General features: G+C 42.7%; 1 protein-coding gene across 2 annotated transcripts in view; it reads right to left on the bottom strand.

Moving 5' to 3' along the window:
• kifap3a (kinesin-associated protein 3a) overlaps positions 1 to 23,370 on the bottom strand; it is a 239,773-nt gene that overhangs the window by 65,428 nt on the left and 150,975 nt on the right. For both annotated transcript variants that reach the window (XM_072273953.1, XM_072273954.1), the window contains 2 exons: positions 16,811 to 16,909; positions 7,242 to 7,327 (listed from right to left, as the gene is read on the bottom strand). In XM_072273953.1, the coding sequence (XP_072130054.1) occupies positions 7,242 to 7,327; positions 16,811 to 16,909 (185 nt within the window). The remainder of the gene's footprint in view (positions 1 to 7,241; positions 7,328 to 16,810; positions 16,910 to 23,370) is intronic.

Genomic DNA, 23,370 nt, shown 5'->3' with positions numbered 1-23,370 from the left:
GTGTGCCCCCACAAGTTGGTGAAAATTTGGAGGTCTGGTCGTGGGAACCGACCATAGACGCACAGGGTGAAAGGGTACGATCGGCGGGAACCTGGTCTGTGTGTCCGCCCTTGCCTGGGTGCCGGGTTCACTGCGGAAGAACGGTCGTATCCGGAGCGGAGGGGTCACAGTCGGTGACCACAGAAGACATAAAAAAGGGTCCACCCGAAAGCCAACTGCGAAGAACATCAAAGGTCTGCTGAATAAGATTTGCATATCTCTCTCTCTCTCCAACAGCGATTACTGCGAACTGTACTAAGCTGAACTGAACTCTGCGTCACTTGAGACTGATCATTTTACCCCTAGACTGCGATAGAGCTTGGTTGATTCCTATTACCCTAGTTCTGTGTACATGTCTGTTTTATCATTGCTAACCTGCTGCATTTATATCCTTACGATTAGAGTACTGTGTTACTTATTTCTTTAATAAAACTTTATTAGTTTCTGTTAAACCAGACTCCAACTAAGTGGTCCATTTCTGCTGGTTTGGCAACCCAGTTACGGACAGGAATATTAATTGTTCAGCTTTAACGAAAACAATCAGTGAAGTAAATAGCACAGTTTCATGTAAATAGTAAACGATTTGGAGACATATTTTTTGACTGACTACATTATTCAATTGCTTGCAATCAACTTTCAATTCCAAGTCTACAACAATGACCTATATTTATAAATGGCTATTAATAAAGTGTTATATGGCATTTTGTAGGAAAGTCAAAATAATACACAATCACGAGCTAGATAAAGAGTTATTAGGGCTGAAGCATGCTTCCAATTGGCAGAGCAATAAGTATATACAAGAAGCCAAGGGGAGGAGGAACATTGAGATTTTGAAGTATATAGGACTGCATGAGATTGCAGATACATAATGGTGAGGATCCGGAAGCATCAGAAGGCAACAATGAAGATTTTTACAACTGGTGCATTGTTAGGTCAAAACACAATGTAGGAGGACAGCACATGGTTATGTATGAAAGAAACATGGTTTGAATTAGAATAGGAACACAGAGCTTTAAATTTATGGGTAACAATAAAAGCATGAATCCACTGGTAAAGGCAAATACAGAAAGTGGAAAGAGACAACCTTGGTGATGGGTGCAATTATCCGGTCAGAATCTCAGAGAAACTAGGATAAATGCCTTCACCCTTACTGTGGTAAATCTATGGAATTACTACCTATGATAGCACTAGAGAGTCAGCCACTGAATAGACTTAAGACAGAAAAAGATAAAATAATGAGACATTAAAGGAACGAAGGGATATGAAGTTAATGGATAAAAATGAATCTGAGATAAAAAGACATTTTTTGTATCAGAACATACAAAAAACATTTGTATGTTTCTGTCAGAATAAAAGAAGAGAAATAATATGTTTTGGGAACCTTGGTTTTCAAGAGATATTGAGGTCCTGGTTAAGAAGGTGGTGCATATCAGATATAGGTAGCAAGGAACAAATGAGGCAATTTACTCAAGAAATGTAAAAGAACACTTAAGAAGGAAATCAGAAGGGCTAAAAGAAGGCATGTGGTTGCTCTAGCAGACAAGGTGAAGGAGTATCCTGAGGGCTTCTCCAAATATACAGTATTAAGAGCAAAAGGATAGCAAAGGACCAAATTGGTCCTTTTGAAGATCAGCGTGGTTATCTATGCATGGAGTCAAAACAAATGGGGAAGATCTTAAATAGATTTATTGCATCTGTATTACAGGAGAGATGGACACAAAGTCTATAGAAGTGAGACAAAACAGTAGTGAGGTCAGCTGCTATGTAAGAATTACAGTGGAGGACGTGTCTTGAGGCAAATTAGGGTGGATAAACACCAGGGCCTAATAGCTTCCCACAAGGTCCAAGGGAACACTGTAAGCTAGTAAAGAAAGTGCAGGGGCCCTTACAGAGGTATTTAAAACATCCTTAGCCACAAGTGAGATCCCAGAGAATTGGACAATAGCTATTGTTGCTCCATTGCTTAAGAAAGGCTCTAAGAATAAAGCTGGGAAATTATAGACCGGTAAGCATGCTATCAATAGTGGGTGAGTTACTGGAAGGCACTATTTGAAATATATTTAAAATTTGAAATTATTTATAATTTGAATATACAGGAACTGATTAGGGATAGTCAACAAAGCTTCATGCATTGTATGTCCCGTCTAGACAATTTTAGGGTTTTTTGAAGAAGTTACCTAGAACGTTGATGACTGGAAAGGCAGTGGATGTTGCCTACATGGACTTTAGCAAGGTCTTTGACAAGGTCACGCATGGGAGTTGGTCAAGGAGGTTCAGTCACTTGACGTTTAAAATGAGGTAGTAAGTTTGATTAGACATTGACTTCGCAGGGGAAGGCAGCGTGGTAATAAATGGATTCCTCGCCGACTGGAGACCTGTGACCAGTGGTGTAATATATGGATCCATACTGGGTCCGTTGTTGTTTGCCGTTTATAGCAACAATCTGGATGATAATGTGGTAAGCTGGATCAGCAACTATGCAGATGTCACCAAGAATGGGGTGTCGTGGACAATGAGGAAGGCTATCAAAGCTTGTTGTGGGATCTGGACTGGGCTGCAAAACGATAGACAGCAAGAGCAAGCAAGAGAGAGAGAGTAGTTCAGTAGTTAGATTGTGCAGAGACTAAAAGCAACATTTTATTCTTCCCAGTGTTTGCGTGAAAGAAATTTTAATTCTTCTGCTTGGACATATCCTTTACATTGTACTGTAGCAATCCTCCATTTGTACATTTCAATCTCTACTTTGGGTGGCGGTGTGGAGACACTGTACGTCTCAGACAAAGGAAGAGTAAGACACTCCTTCCCTCTACTAGCCTGCAGGTCACCCTTGGGCATGGTGTGGTACCTGCTTAAGAACCCTCCCCCCAAACTGGGTCACATGAAGCCAATGGAGGTGACAGATGGTCGTATGAGCAGCTGGTGCATATCACAAGTCCTGGTTAAGCGACCACAGATTCCAGGCAATCTCTGAAGAGTACTGATAATGGCTGGGGTCCTCTATTTTGTAAAGACACTGCCCAGAAAGCAGCAGCAGCAAACCATTTCTGTGAAAAAATCTGCCAAGAACAATCATGGAAAGACCATGATCCCCACATCATACAACATAGAACATAGAATAGTATAGCAAATTACAGGCCCTTCAGCCCACAATGTTGTGCCAACCCTCAAAACCTGCCTCCCATATAACCCCCACCTTAAATTCCTCCATATACCTGTCTAATAGTCTCTTAAACTTCACGAGTGTATCTGCCTCCACCATTGACTCAGGCAGTGCATTCCATGCACCAACCACTCTCTGAATAAAAAACCTTCCTCCAATATCCCCTTGAACTTCCCACCCCTTACCTTAAAGCCATGTCCTCTTGTATTGAGCAGTGGTGCCCTGGGGAAGAGGCGCTGGCTATCCACTCTATCTATTCCTCCTAATATCTTGTATACCTCTATCATGTCTCCTCTCATCCTCCTTCTCTCCAAAGAGTAAAGCCCTAGCTCCCTTAATCTCTGATCATAATCCATACTCTCTAAACCAGGCAGCATCCCGGTGAATCTCCTCTTTACCCTTTCCAATGCTTCCATATCCTTCCTATAGTGAGGCGACCAGAACTGGACACAGTACTCCAAGTGTGGCCTAACCAGAGTTTTATAGAGCTGCATCATTACATCGCAACTCTTAAACTCTATCCCTCGACTTATGAAAGCTAACACCCCATAAGCTTTCGTAACTACCCTATCCACCTGTGAGGCAACTTTCAGGGATCTGTGGACATGTACCCCCAGATCCCTCTGCTCCTCCACACTACCAAGTATCCTGCCATTTACTTTGTACTCTGCCTTGGAGTTTGTCCTTCCAAAGTGTACCACCTCACACTTTTCCGGGTTGAACTCCATCGAAACTTCTCAGCCCACTTCTGCATCCTATCAATGTCTCTCTGCAATCTTTGACAATCCTCTACACTATCTACGACACCACCAACCTTTGTGTTATCTGCAAACTTGCCAACCCACCCTTCTATCCCCACATCCAGGTCGTTAATAAAAATCACGAAAAGTAGAGGTCCCAGAACAGATCCTTGTGGGACACCACTACTCACAATCCTCCAATCTGAATGTACTCCCTCCACCACAACCCTCTGCCTTCTGCAGGCAAGCCAATTCTGAATCCACCTGGCCAAACATCCCTGGATCCCATGCCTTCTGACTTTCTGAATAAGCCTACCATGTGGAACCTTGTCAAATGCCTTACTAAAATCCATGTAGATCACATCCACTGCACTACCCTCAGCTATATGCCTGGTCACCTCCTCAAAGAACTCTATCAGGCTTGTTAGACACGATCTGCCCTTCCCAAAGCCATGCTGACTGTTCCTGATCAGACCATGATTCTCTAAATGCCCATAGATCCATCTCTAAGAATCTTTTCCAGCAGCTTTCCCACCACAGACGTAAGGCTCACTGGTCTATAATTACCCGGACTATCCCTACTACCTTTTCTGAATAAGGGGACAACATTTGCCTCCCTCCAGTCCTCCGGTACCATTCCTGTGGACAATGAGGACATAAAGATCCTAGCCAGAGGCTCACCAATCTCTTCCCTCGCCTCATGGAGCAGCCTGGGGTATATTCCGTCAGGGCCCGGGGACTTACCCGTCCTAATGTATTTTAACAACTCCAATACCTCCTCTCCCTTAATATCAACAAGCTCCAGAACATCAACCTCACTCATATTGTCCTCACCATCATCAAATTCCCTCTCATTGGTGAATACCAAAGAGAAGTATTCATTGAGGACCTCACTGACTTCCACAGCCTCCAGGCACATCTTCCGACCTTTATCTCTAATCTGTCCTACCTTCACTCCTGTCATCCTTTTGTTCTTCACATAATTGAAGAATGCCTTGGGGTTTTCCTTTACCCTACTCGCCAAGGCCTTCTCATGCCCCCTTCTTGCTCTTCTCAGCCCCTTCTTAAGCTCCTTTCGTGCTTCCCTATATTCCTCAATAGACCCATCTGATCCTTGCTTTCTAAACCTCATGTATGCTGCCTTCTTCCACCTGACTAGATTTTCCACCTCACTTGTCACCCATGGTTCTTTCACCCTACCATTCTTTATCTTCCTCACCGGGGCAAATTTATCCGTAACATCCAGCAAGAGGTCCCTAAACATCGACCACGTGTCCATAGTACATTTCCCTGCAAAAACATCATCCCAATTCACACCTGCAAGTTCTAGCCCTATAGCCTCATAATTTGCCCGTCCCCAATTAAAAATTTTCCTGTCCTCTCTGATTCTATCCTTTTCCATGATAATGCTAAAGGCCAGGGAGCAGTGGTCACTGTCCCCCAGATGCTCACCCGCTGAGAGATCTGTGACCTGACCCGGTTCATTACCTAGTACTAGATCTAGTATGGTATTCCCCCTAGTCGGCCTGTCCACATATTGTGACAGGAATCCATCCTGGACACACTTAACAAACTCTGCCCCATCTAAACCCTTGGAACTAATCAGGTGCCAATCAATATTAGGGAAGTTAAAGTCACCTATGATAACAGCCCTGTTATTTTTGCACCTTTCCAAAATCTGTCTCCCAATCTGCTCCTCTGTTTCTCTGCTGCTACCAGGGGGCCTATAGAATACCCCCAATAGAGTAACTGCTCCCTTCCTGTTCCTGACTTCCACCCATACTGACTCAAAAGAGGATCCTGCTACATTACCCACCCTTTCTGTAGCTGTAATAGTATCCTTGACCAGTAACGCCACCCCTCCTCCCCTTTATCAACCCCCTGCATCCCTTTTAAAGCACTGAAATCCAGGAATATTGAGAATCCATTCCTGTCCTGGTGCCAGCTAAGTCTCTGTAGTGGCCACTACATCATAATTCCATGTATGTATCCAAGCTCTGAATTCATCACCTTTGTTCCCGATGCTTCTTGCATTGAGGTACACACACTTCAGCCCTTCTGCCTTACTACCTTTACACCGTTTATTCTGCTTCTCTCTCCTCAAAGCCTCTCTATATGTTAGATCTGGCTTTACTCCATGCACTTCTCTCACTGCCCTATCGCTCCAGGTCCTATGCAAATTAATTTAAACTCTCCCGAACCATGCTAGCAAACCTACCTGCAAGGATATTGCTCCACCTCGGGTTCAGGTGCAACCCATCCAAATCTGTACAGGTCCCACCTTTCCCAGAAGAGATCCCAATAATCCAAAAATTTAAAACCCTGCTCCCCTGCACCAACTCCTCAGCCACGCATTCAACTGCCATCTCCTCCAATTCTTACCATCACTGTCACGTAGCACCGCAGCAATCCTGAGAACGCCACCCTTGAGGTCCTGTTCTTCAGCCTTCTGCCTATTTCCCGAAACTCACACTTCAGGACCTCATCCCTCTTCCCGCCTATGTCGTTTGTACCAACATGTATCACGACTTCTGGTTGCCTTCCCTCTCGTACCAGGATGTCGTGTACCCAGTCAGAGCCATCCCGGACCCTGGCAGCCGGGAGGCAACAAACTATGCGGGTGTCCTTTTCATGTCCACAAAATCTCCTGTCTGCTCCTCTGACTATAGAGTCCCCAATGACGACAGCTCTCCTCTTCTCCATCCCAACCTTCCTCACCACGGGGTCAGACTCAGTGCCGGAGGCCCTGCCAACATTGCTCACACCTGGACGGTCGCCCCGCCAACAGTATCCAGGACGGTAAACTCATTATTCAGGGAAATGGCTACAGGGGTGCTCTGCACTACCTGTCTGCTCACCTTCGCTTTCCCCCCTCTGACTGTTACCCAACGACCTGCTTCCGACAGCCTCCCTGTAGCTCTCATCTATGACTGCCTCATTCTCCCTTATGAGTCGAAGGTCATCCAGCTGCTGCTCCAGATCTCCCAGCCATATGCACTTCTGGCAGATGTGACTCTGCGGGAGAGGGGCGTTCCCCCAAGACTGCCACATCTCACATGAGAGGCACATCACCGTCTCAGGAGGCATTGTAAAGACTAACTGCGAGCAAGCTTGTCCTCCGCCTCTTCTCGTCGAAGCCTCTCGAGTCAAAGCCTCAAAGCTCCACTCTTTCACTGGCCCACTCACTGTCTGGCCGCTTTCCACATAACATGGCATATAACAAACAAATCTCCATTTAAGTGCTTGAACAAAAGATAAAAATTGTTAAATGAGTGCTACAAAGGATATAATTTTTTCCTTACCGCAATTATGTCCAGTGTGTTGTCACAGACTTTCCGTATCTCTGCATTTTTATCATGCATAAGATCAATCAAATACGCTGGAGCTTCTGGGAACAGATTAAGGAAAAGTACCATGTTGTCAACTTTTTTCCTAATCTATCAGTGAGGTCTGCACATTAATTGCAAATTTCTAATTGCCATTGTGAAAACTGAACTGCTGCAGTCAAATTGAAAGAGGAGTTCTGCAATTTCTGTATCAGCAACAATCAAGGAATAGCTCGTCAAAGTCAGGATGGTGAAACTTTGTGGGAAATTCAAAGGCTTACGACTACTACTACTTTGGGAGTCAGGTCAGGGCCTTACCTTGCTACTGGTACCACGTAGCCCAGTACTACCTGTCTCGGGTCGGGTTGTCGGCCACTCAACCGGCACACCTCCTGGTGCACTTCGGTTAACCAGGGAGGAGGGTATGTAGGCACCCAGCAGGGCTAACAACAAAACCTGTCAAAGGGCGGATGAACTCTTTGTGAGTCAACGGCCACCTACTGTCTGCGTGAGGAGTGGCGCACCACACAGTCTTTCGTTTCACGCCTTGAAAGGCAAGGCAAAGGCTTAAATACTACTTTAATACAGCAATGAATCTTTGAAAGCAAATTGCATAGCTAGCTGAATATAAGTGCAATTGATCTTAAATGAAAAACTGAATTGAAGTACAGGGGATCCCTGTTCATTGGGTCATCGTTTAATTGGAGCAGCCACTTAATTGGGACAACTCTTAAAAAACATCAACACAATTGCTGGATTTCCCTTTGTTTATTTGGGACAATATGTACTTAATTGGAGTAGGATACTGTTGCCAACAGGTTCCAATTAGCATCAGCCACATATACTCGTGTGACGGTTAAGATGTTTCACAATGCTTAGAGTGAAAAGTTATTAAATTGCGTCAGTTGTATGTGTTTCTGTTCAGAAACGCAATGATTTTTGTTACTGATAGCGAGGAATAAGCAATAAGACAATTCAGAACTGTTTTGCTTGCTGCAGTTTCATACATTTGGGCTTGGAGACGCCAGAGCAGGGAACGAAAATAAAAGATGACTTCATTACTTCAGCTGGTTAGGAACCATGAAGAATTTGGAGGTGTCGACAATTGTCTTAAATATTACAGTGCAAATGAAGATTTGGAGGATGTAATCGTTGAAAACATTATTTGAAGACAGACCATTACCTGCACTAGATGTTGTGATGAATTTGTTCACTTACAGTCACTCAAAAAATATGGGAACATCAATAGATTAATCCCTCTGTCAATAACTGTTATGAACTACTACACAGTTCTAAAACAGTTTTATAGTACTATTGGTCATATGTTAATTTGTTCCATGTTTCATTCAAATACACAATTTTTTTCTCAGTTTGTCTTTTTATACCTTAATTTTTAACAGGTAATGATGGAAACAAGATTGAATTTCTAGACATTATATTGAGCCTGGGAGATCTCTGTTCTGTTCAATTATTTGCGGAACATTTTGCTGTTTATAGCAATGAGACATAGTCAGCAAAATTGTAGCCTTCATTTTTGGCTGATTCCTTATTCTGGGCAACCACTGTAGCTGTTTCTGCACTGGATCATCACTAGACTCCTGGGCTGCCCATGGTCATAGAGTGAGTGGTGGATCAGGTCATTAAGTTATAAAACACCTCAATGGCAACCACATTTATTTGATACAGAAGAACACAATTCTACATCCAAATGGCAACCAGATCTGTTCTTAACGCTACCAGATCCCTTTTTAACTGCCTTACTGAATCCTTGTACCTTTGTTTGTTCAGGTAGGGTAAAACTTATAATATTCTTCAAAAAAGAAATACATTCTTCAACTTTTTCAACAAGAGACTCAAAACTAAAACATAATTCTCCACAGAGATAGCATTTCATCCTTATATTAATGATTATGAAAAATACATATTAAACAGAACTATCAGTATTTAGTATCAAATAACCAGTTCAATTTTAACAAGTTATCAAAGAATTTTCAGAATCAGGTGTAATATCAATGGCATATGTTGTGAAATATGTTGCTTTGCAGCAGCAGTACTCTGCAATACATAATTATATACACAAAATGAATTAATTAAGTACAGACCCACAATCCCTTATCCAAAATCCTTGGGGCCAGTTGCATTTCGGATTTCAGAATTCCTCCTTATTGGTTCTGGGACTGCCCCCCCAGACACCAAAAGACACGTATGCTCAAGTCCCTTATTTAACCTGTCTCAGTGCGGTGGACTTTAAAACCTAGCGGAGCTCAGAGCCTATGCACATCCTCCCGTATAGTTTAAATCACCTCTAGCTTACTTATAAACCATAAGACAAAAGAGCAGAAGTTGGCCATTCGGCCCATCGAGTCTGCTCCGCCATTTTATCATGAGCTGATCCATTCTCCCATTTAGTCCCACTCCCCCGTCTTCTCACCATAACCTTTGATGCCCTGGCTACTCAGATACCTATCAATCTCTGCCTTAAATACACCCAATGACTTGGCCTCCACTGCAACCCGTGGCAACAAATTCCATAGATTCACCACCCCCTGACTAAAAAAATTTCTTCGCATTTCTGTTCTGAATGGGCGCCCTTCAATCCTTAAGTCATGCCCTCTAGTACTAGACTTCCCCATCATGGGAAACAACTTTGCCACATCCACTCTGTCCATGCCTTTCAACATTCGAAATGTTTCTATGAGGTCTCCCCTCATTCTTCTAAACTCCAACAAATACAGTCCAAGAGCGGACAAATGTTCCTCATCTCTTAACCCTCTCATTCTCGGAATCAATTCTCGTGAATCTTCTCTGTACCCTCTCCAATGTCAGCACATCCTTTCTTAAATGAGGAGACCAAATCTGCCCACAGTTCTCCAAGTGAGGTCTCACCAGCACCTTATAGAGCCTCAACATCACATCCCTGCTCCTATACTCTATTCCTCTAGAAATGAATGCCAACATTGCATTCGCCTTCTTCACCACCGACTCAACTTGGGGGTTAACCTTAAGGGTATCCTGTACAAGGACTCCCAAGTCCCATTGCATCTAGAACTAGGAATTCATTCCCCATTTAAATAATAGCCTGCCCGTTTATTTCTTCTGCCAAAGTGCATAACCATACACTTTCCAACACTGTATTTCATTTGCCACTTCTTTGCCCATTCTTCCAATCTATCCAAGTCTCTCTGCAGACTCCCCATTTCCTCAGCACTACTGGCCCTTCCACCTATCTTCGTATCATCAGCAAACTTAGCCACAAAGCCATCTATTCCGTAATCCAAATCGTTGATGTACAATGTAAAAAGAAGCGGCCCCAACAAGGACTCCTGTGGAACACCACTGGTAACCGGTAGCCAACCAGAATAGGATCCATTTATTCCCACTCTCTGTTTCCTGCCAATCAGCCAACACTCTATCCACATATGTAACTTTCCCATAATTCCATGGGCTCTTATCTTGTTAAGCAGCCTCATGTGTGGCACCTTGTCAAAGGCCTTCTGAAAATCCAAATCTACAACATCCACTGCATCTCCCCTGTCTAGCCTACTTGTAATTTCCCCAAAAAATTGTAATAGGTTTGTCAGGCAGGATTTTCCTTGAAGGAATCCTTGCTGAGTTCTGCCTATCTTGTCATATGCCTCCAGGTACTCTGTAACCTCATCCTTGACAATCGACTCCAACAACTTCCCATCCACCAATGTCAAGCTAACAGGTCTATAATTTCCTTTTTGCTTCCTTGCCCCCTTCTTAAATAGCGGAGTGACATTTGCAATCTTCCAGTCCTCCGGAACCATGCCAGAATCTACCGACTTTTGAAAGATCATCGCTAATGCCTCCGCAATCTCCACAGCTACTTCCTTCAGAACACACGGGTGCATTCCATCTGGTCCGGGAGATTTATCTACCTTTAGACTATTCAGCTTCCTGAGTACTTTCTCTGTCGTAATTGTGACTGCGCACACTTCTCTTCCCTGCCACCCTTGAGTGTCCAGTATACTGCTGATGTCTTCCTCAGTGAAGACTGATGCAAAATACTCGTTCAGTTCCTCTGCCATCTCCTTATCTCCCATTACAATTTCTCCAGCATCATTTTCTATCGGTCCTATATCTACTCTCACCTGTCTTTTACTCTTCATATACTTGAAAAAGCTTTTAGTATCCTCTTTGATATTATTTGCTAGCTTCCTTTCATAGTTAATCTTTTCCCTCTTAATGACATTCTTAGTTTCCTTTTGTAGGTTTTAAAAACTTCCCAATCCTCTGTCTTCCCACTAATTTTTGCTTCCTTATATGCCCTCTCCTTTGCTTTAACTTTGGCTTTGACTTCTCTTGTCAACCACAGTTGCATCCTTTTTCCATTCAAAAATTTATTTTCTGGAATATACTTGTCTTGCACCTTCCTCACTTCTCGCATAAACTCCAGCCACTGCTGTTCTGCCATCTTTCCCGCCAGTGTCCCTTTCCAGTCAACTTTGGCCAGTTCCTTTCTCATGCCACTGTAATTTCATTTACTCCACTGAAATACCGACACATCAGATTCCAGCTTCTCTTTTTCAAATGTCACAGTGAACTCAATCATGTTATGATCACTGCCTCCTAAGGGTTCCTTCACCTCAATCTCTCTAATCACCCCCGGTTCATTACACAATACCCAATCCAGTACAGCCAATCCCCTAGTGGGCTCAACAGCAAGCTGTTCTAAAAAGCCATCTCGCAGACATTCTACGAATTGTCCCTCTTGAGATCCAGTGCCAACCTGATTTTCCCAATCCACTCGCATGTTAAAATCCCCTACAATTATCATAACACTGCCCTTTTGACAAGCCTTTTCTATTTCCTGTTGTAATTTGTAGTCCACATCACTGCAGCTGTTTGGAGGCCTATAAATAACTGCCATCAGGGTCCTTTACCCCTGCAATTTCTTAGCTCAACCCATAAAGATTCTGCACCTTCCGATCCTATATCACCTCTTTCTAATGACTTAATATCATTTCTTACCAATAAAGCCACGCCTTCCCCTGTCTACCTTCCTATCCTTCCGATACACTGTGTATCCTTGGACGTTCAGCTCCCAGAGACCTGCATCCTTTAGCCACGTCTCAGTGATGGCCACAATATCATACCTGCCAATCTGTAGCTGTACAACAACATCATCCACCTTATTCCTTATGCTGCGTGCATTAAAGTATAACACCTTAAGACCAGTATTTGGTACTTTTCGCTTTGATTTCACTGCAACTTTATTGCACTGCAACTCATCCCAATGGCTACAAATTTGCCCCATCACCTGCCGGTCTTTCCTGACATCTTTACTGCTCATTATCTTAGATTTATTTCTGTTCTCCCCTTCCTCCGCTCTGTCATTCCGGTTCCCATCCCCCTGCCAAATTAGTTTAAACCCTCCCTAACAACTCTATTAAACTTTCCCACCAAGATATTGGTCCCCTTCGGGTTCAGGTGTAACCTGTCCTTTTTGAACAGGTCATACTTCCCCCAGAAGAGATCCCAATTATCCAAGAATCTGAAGCCCTGCCCTGTGCACCAGTCTCTCAGCCACGCATTCATCTGCCTGATCCTACTATTCTTGCCCTCGCTAGCACGTGGCAGAGGTAGCAATCCCGAGATTACTACCCTGGAGGTCCTGCTTCTCAGCTTCCTTCCTAACTCCTGGAAATCTCTCTTCAGGACCTCCTCCTTTGTCCTATCTATGTCATTGGTACCAACATGTACCAAGACAGCTGGCTGCTCACCCTCCCCCTTCAGAATATTCTGGACCCGATCCGAGACATCCCGTACCCTGGCACCTGGGAGGCAACACACCATGCAGGTATCTCTATCAGGCTCACAGAATCTCCTGTCCGTTCCCCTGACTATGGATTATAATACCTAATACAATGTAAATGCTATGTAAATAGTTATATTGTATTGTTTAGGGAATAAAGACAAGAAAAAAACTTTCAATAAAACATAAAAATATACAGCTTCAAACGAACCAAATCAAACACATGGTAAATGACTTATTGGAATAAATGTAGAATATCACTGTCACTATAAAACATTATTAACCTGTCTTTCTGTTTCTTTAAATCATATACAGTGGTAGTTCCGACACCATATTCTTCAGTAAGACGCCGCACAGACACACCACATTAAGCTTCTGCAATAACTCCACTTTCTGTGTTATTGATAATGAGAGATGCTTCCTTCTCTTTTTCTCATTGTTACCCATAGGGATATCTGCAGCTCTTTTTGACATTTTCACAGTGAAATTAAACACAAAGTCAACAGTGAACACAAAATATCAGCGAACAGCAAATGCACGTGTAACCAGTACGAGCGCTGAGCCACAACTGACATCTGGCAGCCTCTGCTAGTGCTGCCACGTCACACTTGAGTGACGTCAGCTGTTGGCGAAAAAAAAACTTCGGTTTTTGGAGCTTTTTTGATTTTAGAATTTCGGATAAGGGATCGTGGACCTGTGGTGCAAAAAGTGAAGGGTAAAATACTGAGGTGTTGCTCATGGGATCATTGTTCATTCAGAATCTGATGGTTCAGGGGAAGAATCTGATGGTTCAGGGTTCAGGGGATGGTTCAGTGTATGTCTTCAGGCTTCTGTACCACCTCCTAGATGGTAGCAATGAGAATTGGCATGGCTCCTCTATTCTGCAGAGTGATGCAGCAAGTTAGAATGGAGAAATTTGAGAGTATGTTTGGTGACATACCAATTAAACTCCCATAGGCATGCCTTCTTTGTAACTGCATCAATATGTTGGACCAAGAATATTGATAGAGATATTGACACCCTGGAATTTGAGACTGCTGACCCTTTCCACTTCTGATCCTTCAATGAGTACTGGTATGTGCTTCCTTGACTACCCCTTCCTTAAGTCCACAATCAATCCCTTGGTCTTACTGATGTTGAGTGCAAGGTTGTTGCTGTGACACCACCCAACCAGTGATCTATCCTGCTCCTGTACGCATCCTCATTACTATCTGAAATTCTGCCAACAATTGTTTGTCATCCACAAATTTATAAATGCTGTTTGATCTGTGCCTAGCTACACAATTGTGGGTGTAGAGAGCAGAGCACTGGGCTAAATACATATCCTTGAGGTGCGTCAGTGTTGACTGTCAGCGAGGAGATGTTATTTTCGATCGTCAGACAGTGGTCTCCCAGTGAGGAAGTCAAGGAAACAGCTGCAGAGGGAGGTACAGAGGCCCAGGTTTTGGATCTTGCTGATTAGAATTGAGGGTATAATTGCGTTAAACACTGAACTGTAGTCAATAAACAGTAGCCTGTCAAAGAAATTACTATTGTCTGGGTGATCCAAGGCCGAGTGGAGAGCCAGTGAGATTGCATTTGTTGTAGACCTATTGTGGTGATGGGCAAATTGCAGCAGGTCCAGGTCCTTGCTTAGGCAGGGGTTGATTTTAGCCATGACAAACCCTTCAAAGCAATTCATCATAGTAGATGTGAGTGTTATAGTAGATATGACAGTCGTAGTGGCAGCTCTCCCTGCTCTTCTTGGGCACTAGTATGATTGTTATCCTTTTGATGCAGGTAGAAACCTCCAAATGCAGCAGTGAGAGATTGAAGAGGTCCTTCAACACGCCCAGCAGTTGGTCGGCACAGGTTTTCAGAGCCTACCGTGTGCATCATCGGGGCCTGGCACCTTGCGAGGGTTCACCCTCTTGAAAGTTGTTTTGACATCAGCCTCCAAGGCAGGGTCACCACATGCTGCAGGGATTCACACAGAGGTAGTTTTATCCTTCCTTTCAAAGTGTACATAAAAAACATTGAGCTCACATGGGAGTGAAGCATCACATCCATTCCTGTTAGGTTTCGCTTTATAATGACCTGCAAACTCAACCAGAGCTGATGAGCTTCCAATTCTGTCTCGAAACTTAATCACTATTACCTTTTTTCCCTCTCTTAAAATATCCTTCCATAGGTTGAATCTGGAATTCTTGTATAGTTGTGGATCACCTGTCTTGAATGCCACAAACCTAACTCAGCAGACTACTTATCTCCTGGTTCATCCACGGCTTTTGGTTTGGGTAACTCCAGGTATGTTCTCAAAGGCACATATTCATCCACACATGTCCAGCGATTACTGTGGTGTATTCATCCTCAAAGATGAATCCTTGAACACTGTCCAGTCTACAGACTCAAAAGCATTCCTGCACATGGTCCTCCACCTCCCATGACCTTAGTGGTCCTCAGCACTGGTTCTACAGTCTTTAGTCTCTGCCTATCTGCTGGGAGTAAAAGTACACTCCAGATGATCAAGCTTTGCAAAATGTGGTGTCGGATGGCACAGTAAGCATTCTTCATGGTGGTGTAAGTGGTCAAATGTATTGGCTCCCCTGGTTCCACAAGTGATATGTTGGTGGGAGTTGTTCAGAGGCTTCTTCAAGCTGGCCTGGTTGAAATCTCTGCAATGACATGGAAGGCATCAGGGTGCACAGTTTCATGTCTTACGATTATGGTGCTCAGCTTCTCCTGTGCCTGCCTTACAGTGGCCTGAAGTAGAATGTACACCGCTACCAGGATGATGGCAGAAAATTAACTCGGCAGATAAATTTGATGACATTTGATTTCAGATGTTCCAGCTCGAGTGAGGACTTAGACAGAACTGCCACGTTTGTGCACCACAACGAGTTAATCATAAAGCATACTCCACCTCCTATCTTTAAAAGATTGAGCTGTCCTGTCTTTGCAGAAAAATGATGAAGCCATTGAAATGATAATGCAGTGCTATGTCCGAAATGGCGGGAAGTATCCATGTTTCCATGAAGCAGAGTACATAGCAGGTCCTGATGTCCATCTGGTACAGCAATCTTGCTCTGAGGTCATCAACTGTATTTTCCAGAGACTGCACATTCACCAACAGGATAGTCAGGAGTGGAAATCTAAGTCCTCTGCATTTCAATCATATCTGTCAACTGGCGTCACATCCCCACTTACATTTTCTTAAAGGAATCTACACTCAAGACTATTATGCCTTTGATAGATATTTTTAAACATCTTAACATGATACTGCTTACTGAAGTACCCATGGCTGTGACTGTGGATTTCAGCTGTTGATGGAAATATTTGATGATTCCCTCCAGAGATGCATGGAAGCAATCTGATATTCATGTGGCACAAATTAAAATAATTATAAAATTAATAAAATATAACTACTTACCTTGCAACTACCCAGACTATGAAACTGCCGTACCGTTTTTTTAAATATAGTATTGACAATCAACAAAAATTTGTTCACTCATTTCTAAATCCAGTATTTGGTCTATTTTAACCAAGTTCACAGACAGCCTATCATTTTTGCTGTATTAATAATCAATTATTCCTAAAATATAAGCTGCTGCAACACATTTTCATCTGTAAAAAAAACTAGTTAAGTTTTGGTCCAAAGAGCCAGGCTTTGGAACAGTACCAATAACTAACCAAATTTAATGTTTTATATTGTGTCCTTTTCTTCTGGATCAGATTATGACAAGTACTAAATAGAACTGTCAAAAGAAATCTTACTCAGAAAGGATACGTGTTTCTTTTATAATTACATCTCTGGTAGCTTGATGGAAAACCATTTGATAGAAGACATATACAATCTGGCAAACAAATTCATCATCTTCTTGTTTGTCTATTGGAAAGAATAAAACTATACAAGTCAAAGGAGTTTACGATCATAACTTGCACTTATAAAAGTAAAATCTCCCAGAGATCAGTACCTATGGGATTGTTGAAAAGATGTCAACCAAACTTAGATAACCAAAATCTTAGACAAAGAAGCAAAATAGAGAGTCACAAGGGCTTACCAACTAAATTTTAATTGTTAGAGCCAGCATCAGTGTCAATACTGCTGTTCTGTCGGAGTCCATGCTCTCTGTAAAACAATTAGTTCCCTCCCCTTCCTTACTCGATAGGCCTGAAAAATTATTTCCCTCAAGGTTTCCAATGTCCTTTTGAAATCATTGATGATCTCCACGCCTGCCATCTTCCAAATTGCAAGTTGTTACCATTGTTAGCAATAAACGGTTATTTTTCGTATTTGTTCCCCCCCCCTTCAACTGCACACAATTACTTAAACTACAAATCAGTGTCCTTAGCCTTTGTAACATTAGACAATAGGAACAGCCATTCTTTGCCTCTCTTATTTTGTCATTATCTTGAAGGAACCCAGCTAGTCAGTCCGAATTTTGTGAGGGAAATGGGCAGTTGAAGTTTTGGCTTTTGGGTCAAGACCCTTCAGAACTCCATCTTGGGAATCAACCTAGTGAACCTTCTCCTCACTGCCATCAATGCAGCAACCAAGCAGTACTCAGTTACAAAGGTATCAATATTCTGCAAAGTTGTATTAAAATGTCTCTATTCTTATATTACATATCCCTTGCAAAATAAAGTAACATTCCATATGCACTTCCAGCATTCTAGCAGTGTTTCATGCACTGGGACTCAAGATTCCTCCTTTACACTACAACATTTTGTAATCTCACTCGAGTCTTCTTTTGCATTTTTTCTTGCAAGTTATATGATCTCACATTTTTGAAAATAATATTCCATTTGCCAACTTCTTCCCAACTCAGTGAACATATCAAACATTGCCTTGCAAGTTATTTGCGTTCTCATTCTTGCCAAGCAATCTGTCTTTGTATCATCAGAAAATATTGCTACATTACACTTGGTCACTTCATTCAAATTATCAATGTACCTTGTAAATACTTGAGGCCCCAACACAGATTTCTCTGGCATCCTGTTAGTTATTGGTTGCAATCAGAAATAACCCATTTATCTCTACTCATTGTTTATAAACATGGATGTAAACAGAGAAAATGCAACAATGGGCCATACACACAAGAGATTCTGCATACACTGGAAATCTTCCTTCAAGACTGTTCCACTATTCAAAATAATGTTGGCTGCCATTTTCCACCATATTCCTTGATATCTTTTCTATCTATAAATCAGTCTACAAACTTCTTAAATATATTCAAATGCCTTAGTCTCCACTGCTTTCTATAATGGTGAACTTTATATGGCCAATAGACAATAGGTGCAGGAGTAGGCCATTCGGCCCTTTGAGCCAGCACTGCCATTCACTGTGATCATGGCTGATCATCCACAATCAGCACCCTGTTCCTGCCTTCTCCCCATATCCCTTGACTCTGCTATCTTTAAGTGCTCTATCTAATTCTTTCTTCAAAGAATTCAGAGAATTGGCCTCCACTTCCTTCTGAGACAGAGCATTCCACAGATCCACAACCCTCTGTGTGAAAAAGTTTTTCCTCAACTCCATTTTAACCTCTTATTCCTCAACCCCTTATTCTTAAACTGTGGCCTCTGGTTCTGGACTCCCCCAACATCGGGAACATGTTTCCTGTCTGTAGTGTGTCCAATCCCTTAATAATCTTATATGTTTCAATCAGATCCCCTCTCATCTTTCTAAATTCCAGTGTATACAAACCCAGTCACTCCAATCTTTCAACATGTGACATTCCCGCCATCCCTGGAATTTACCCTGTGAACCTATGCTGCACTCCCCCCATTGTAAGAATGTCCTTCCTCAAATTTGGAGACCAAAACTGCACACAATACTCTAGGTGGGGTCTCACGATGGCCTTGTACAACAGCAGAAGACCTCTTTGCTCCTATACTCAACTCCCCTTGTTATGAAGGCCAACATGCCATTAGCTTTCTTCACTGCCTGCTGTACCTGTATGCTTACTTTCAGTGACTGTTGAACAAGGACACCTAGATCTCATTTTACTTCACCTTTTCCTAACTTGACACCATTCAGATAGTAATCTGCCTTCCTGTTCTTGCCACCAAAGTGGATAACCTCACATTTATCCACATTAAACTGCATCTGCCCACTCACCCAACCTGTCCAAGTCATCCTGCATTCTCATAACATCCTCCTCACATTTCACACTGTCACCCAGCTTTGTGTCATCTGGAAATTTGCTAATGTTACTTTTAATCCCTTCATCTAAATCATTAACGTATATTGTAAATAGCTGCGGTCCCAGCACCGAGCCTTGCGGTACCCCACTAGTCACTGCCTGCCATTCTGAAAAGGACCCAATAATCCCTACTCTTTGTTTCCTGTCTGCTAACCAATTTTTTATCCATGTCAGTACCCTACTCCCAATACCATGTGCTCTAATTTTGCCCACTAACCTCCTATGTGGGACCTTATCAAAGGCTTTCTGAAAGTCCAGGTACACTACATCCACTGGCTTTCCCATGTCCATTTTCATAGGTACATCCTCAAAAAATTCCAGAAGATTAGTCAAGCATGATTTCCTCTTCGTAAATCCATGCTAACTCGGACCTATCCTGCTACTGCTATCCAAATATGCAGCTATTTCATCTCTTATAATTGACTCCAGCATCTTCCCCACCACTCACATCAGACTAATTGGTCTATAATTGCCTGTTTTTTCTCTCCCTCCTTTCTTAAAAAGTGGGATAACGTTAGCCACCCTCCAATCCGCAGGAACTGATCCTGAATCTGTAAAACATTGGAAAATGATTACCAATGCGTCCACGATTTCTAGAGCCACCTCCTTAGGTACCCTGGGATGCAGACCATCAGGCCCTGGGGATTTATCAGCCTTCAGTCCCATCATTTTACCCAACACCATTTCCTACTTAATGTGAATTTCCTTCAGTTCCTCCATTACCCTAGGTCCTCTGGCCACTATTACATCTGGGAGATTGTCTGTGTCTTCCCTAGTGAAGACAGATCACCAACCTGAACAAAGAGATTTCTCCACATCGCAGACAATAGTATCTTCCTGTATCCTGAGACTTATGGGGTGCATGGCAGCAATCCAATGAAGCCTATTCCCATCTCCTTATTTCCCTCTAAAGATGCAACTTATAACTTTCTTATCCATGCTCATTGACTCCTCCTTTTTGCTATTAACTTACACCTAACTTAAATTTATAGTAATAACTGAACCAAGCTGTATACTTTTTTGAGTAGGGGGGGGGGAATTCAGACCACTAGAAGGAAATCTATATGTTCATAGAGCAAGTGTTCAAACTCCACACAAAACAGCAGTAGTGTCAGGATGAAACCTTGTTCTCTGGAGCTGTGAGGCAGCAGCTCAGAAACTGCTCCACCATCTTCCCACCCATTATCAATATCTTCTGGAAGTCTAAATACACTACATCTACAAAATTCCTAGCCTGCCATTTACCTTCCTAGTATTGTATGCTTCTTTCTTTAATCCTCATATCAGCTTTAACGTCTATAATTAGCTGTGGATGGTGTATCCATTTAATCAAGCCTTTTCTCCTCTCACATTAATATACCTTTGCTGAAATTTATGAAATAAATAGATGGATAGGCGAGTCTGTGGACACGAAAAAGAAACACGGATGGTAGTTTGCCTCCCAGGTGCCAAGGTCCGTGATGTTTCTGAAAAGGGAGAATGAGCAGCCAGAAGTCGTGGTAGATATTGGGACCAATGACATAGGTAGAAAAAGGGAGCAAGCTCTGAAAACAGAATACAGGGAGTTAGGAAGGAAGTTGAGAAGCAGGACCTCAGGGGTAATAATCTCAGGATTGCTGCCCGTGCCACGTGACAGTGAAGAAAGGAATAGAATAAGGTGGCGGATAAATGCTGATGAATTGGGGCAGGAGGCAGGGATTCAGATTTCTGGATAATTGGGACCTCTTCTGGGACAGGTGCGACCTGTACAAAGGGGAACAGTTGCACTTGAATCCCAGGGAGACCAATTTATCTTGTGGGCAGGTTTACGAGAGCTGTTGGGAGTGGTTTACACTAATATGGCAGGGGGATGGGAACCAGCATGATAGAACTGAGGATAAGCCAGCAGGTTTACAAGTAGATGATAGGTATAACATGAATGTAACAAAGGACAAGCCATTGACTGGGTACAAATGCAGACAGAGCAAAGAGTTGAACTGTACCATACCACAGAGGCAAAATTCATAAAGGGCGAAGAATGCAAGACTGAAGGTGCTGTATTTAAATACACATACCATTCAGAATAAGGTGGACAAATTTGTGGCGCAATTAATAGATTGGTCAGTATGACGTTGTGGGCATCACTGAGTCGTGCTGAAAGTAGGCCATAGTTGGGAGCTTAACATCAAAGAATATACTTTATACTGAAAGGACAGGCAGGAAGGTAGAGGTGGTGGTGTGGCCCTGTTGGTAAGAGATGGAATTACACCTTTAGAAATGAATTACATCTTTAGACATGGGTCAGTGAATGTTGAATCTTTGTGGGTGAAGTCAAGGAACTACAGGGGTGAAAAAAGCATTATGGGATTCATATATAGGCCTCCAAACAGTAGCAAAGATGTGGCGTTGAGATTGCAAAGGGAGCTGGAAAAGGCATGTAATAAGGGTAATGTCACAATTGTAATGGAGGACTTCGATATGCAAAGGGATTGGAAAAATCAGGTTGGTGCTAGATCACAGCAGAGGGATTTTGCTGAATGCCTACAAGACTGCTTTTTAGAACAGCTTATGCTTGAGTCTACTCGGGGAAAGGCTACCTTAGATTAGGTGTTGTGTAATAACCCACATCTTGTTTGGGAGTTTAACATAAAGGAATCCTTAGGAGGCAGATTCATAATATGATTAAATTCATACTGCAATTTGAGAGGGAGAAGCATAAGTCACATTTATCATTATCTCAATGGAATAAACGGGACGACAGAGGCATGAGCGAGGAGCTTGCCCAGGTGGACTGGAGGAGGACACTGGCAGGAATGACGGCAGAGCAGAGACAGCTGAAGTTTCTGGGAATAGTTCACAAGGAGCAGGATAGATATGTTTCACAGAAGTAGCTCTCAAATGGTAAGGGTAGGCAACCATGGGTGACAAGGAAAATTAAGAATAGCATAAAAGACAAGGAAAAAGCATATAAGGTAGCAAGAGTGAGTGGGATGACTGGGAAGCTTTTAAAATCCAACAACAGGCAAAAAATCTATAAGAATGGAAAAGATGAAATATGATGGCAACTAGCCAATAATATAAAACAGGATACTAAAAGGGAGGTGAGAGTTGATATTGGACCACTGGAAAATGATACCGGTAAGGTAGTAATGGGGGCCAAAGACATGGCAGATGAACTTAATAAGTAATTTGCATCAGTCTTCACTGTGGAAGATACTAGCAGCATGCCAGAGGTCCGAGAGCGTCAGATGCAGGAGTGAGCACCATTGCTATTACAAAGGAAAAAGCACAAGGCAAATTCAAAGGTCTTAAGGTGGATAAGTCATCTGGACCACATGAACTACACCCCAGAGTTCTGAGAGAGGTAACTGAAGAGATAACACATGCATTGGTCATGATCTTTCAAGAATCACTTGACTCTGGCATGGTCCCGGAGGAACGAAAGATTGCAAATGTCACTCCACTCTTTAACAAAGGAGGAAGGCAAAAGAAAGGAAATTATAGTCCAGTTAGTCTATAATTTCCTCAGTAGTTGGGGAAGTATTGGAGTCTATTATTAAGAATGAGGTTTCCGGGTACTTGGAGACTAATGATAAAATAAGTCAAAGTCAGCACAGTTTCTGTAAAGGGAAAATCTTGCATGACAAATCTGTTAGAGTTTGTCAAGGAAGTAACAAGGAGAGGCGGTAGATGTCACTTACTTGGATTTTCAGAAGGCATTTGATAAGGTGCCACACATGAGGCTGCTTAACAAGATAAAATCCTATGGCATTACAGGAAAGATACTGGCATGGACAGAGGAATGGCGGACAGGCAGCAGTCAGAGAGTGGGAATAAAGGGGGCCTTTTCTGGTTGGCTGCCAGTGACTAGAGGTGTTCCTCAGGGGTCAGTATTGGGACTGCTACTTTTCACATTGTTTGTCAATGATTTAGATAATGGAATTGATGGCTTTGTGGCAAAGTTAGCAGATGATACAAAGATAGGTGTGGAGGGGTAGGCAGTGCTGAAGAAGCAATGCAATTGTAGGTTGACTTAGACAAATTTGAAGAATGGGCAAAAATGTGGCAGATGGAATACAGGTGTCCCCTGCTTTTCGAACGTTCGCTTTACGAAACCTCACTGTTACGAAAGAGCTCCATTAGTACCCTGCTTGCGCTAAAA

This window comes from Mobula birostris, chromosome 12, assembly GCF_030028105.1.
Source record: "Mobula birostris isolate sMobBir1 chromosome 12, sMobBir1.hap1, whole genome shotgun sequence".
Classification (NCBI taxonomy): Eukaryota; Metazoa; Chordata; class Chondrichthyes; order Myliobatiformes; family Myliobatidae; genus Mobula; species Mobula birostris.
The sequence above is the reverse complement of the archived record's forward strand: the minus strand, read 5'-3'. Positions and strand labels throughout refer to the sequence as shown.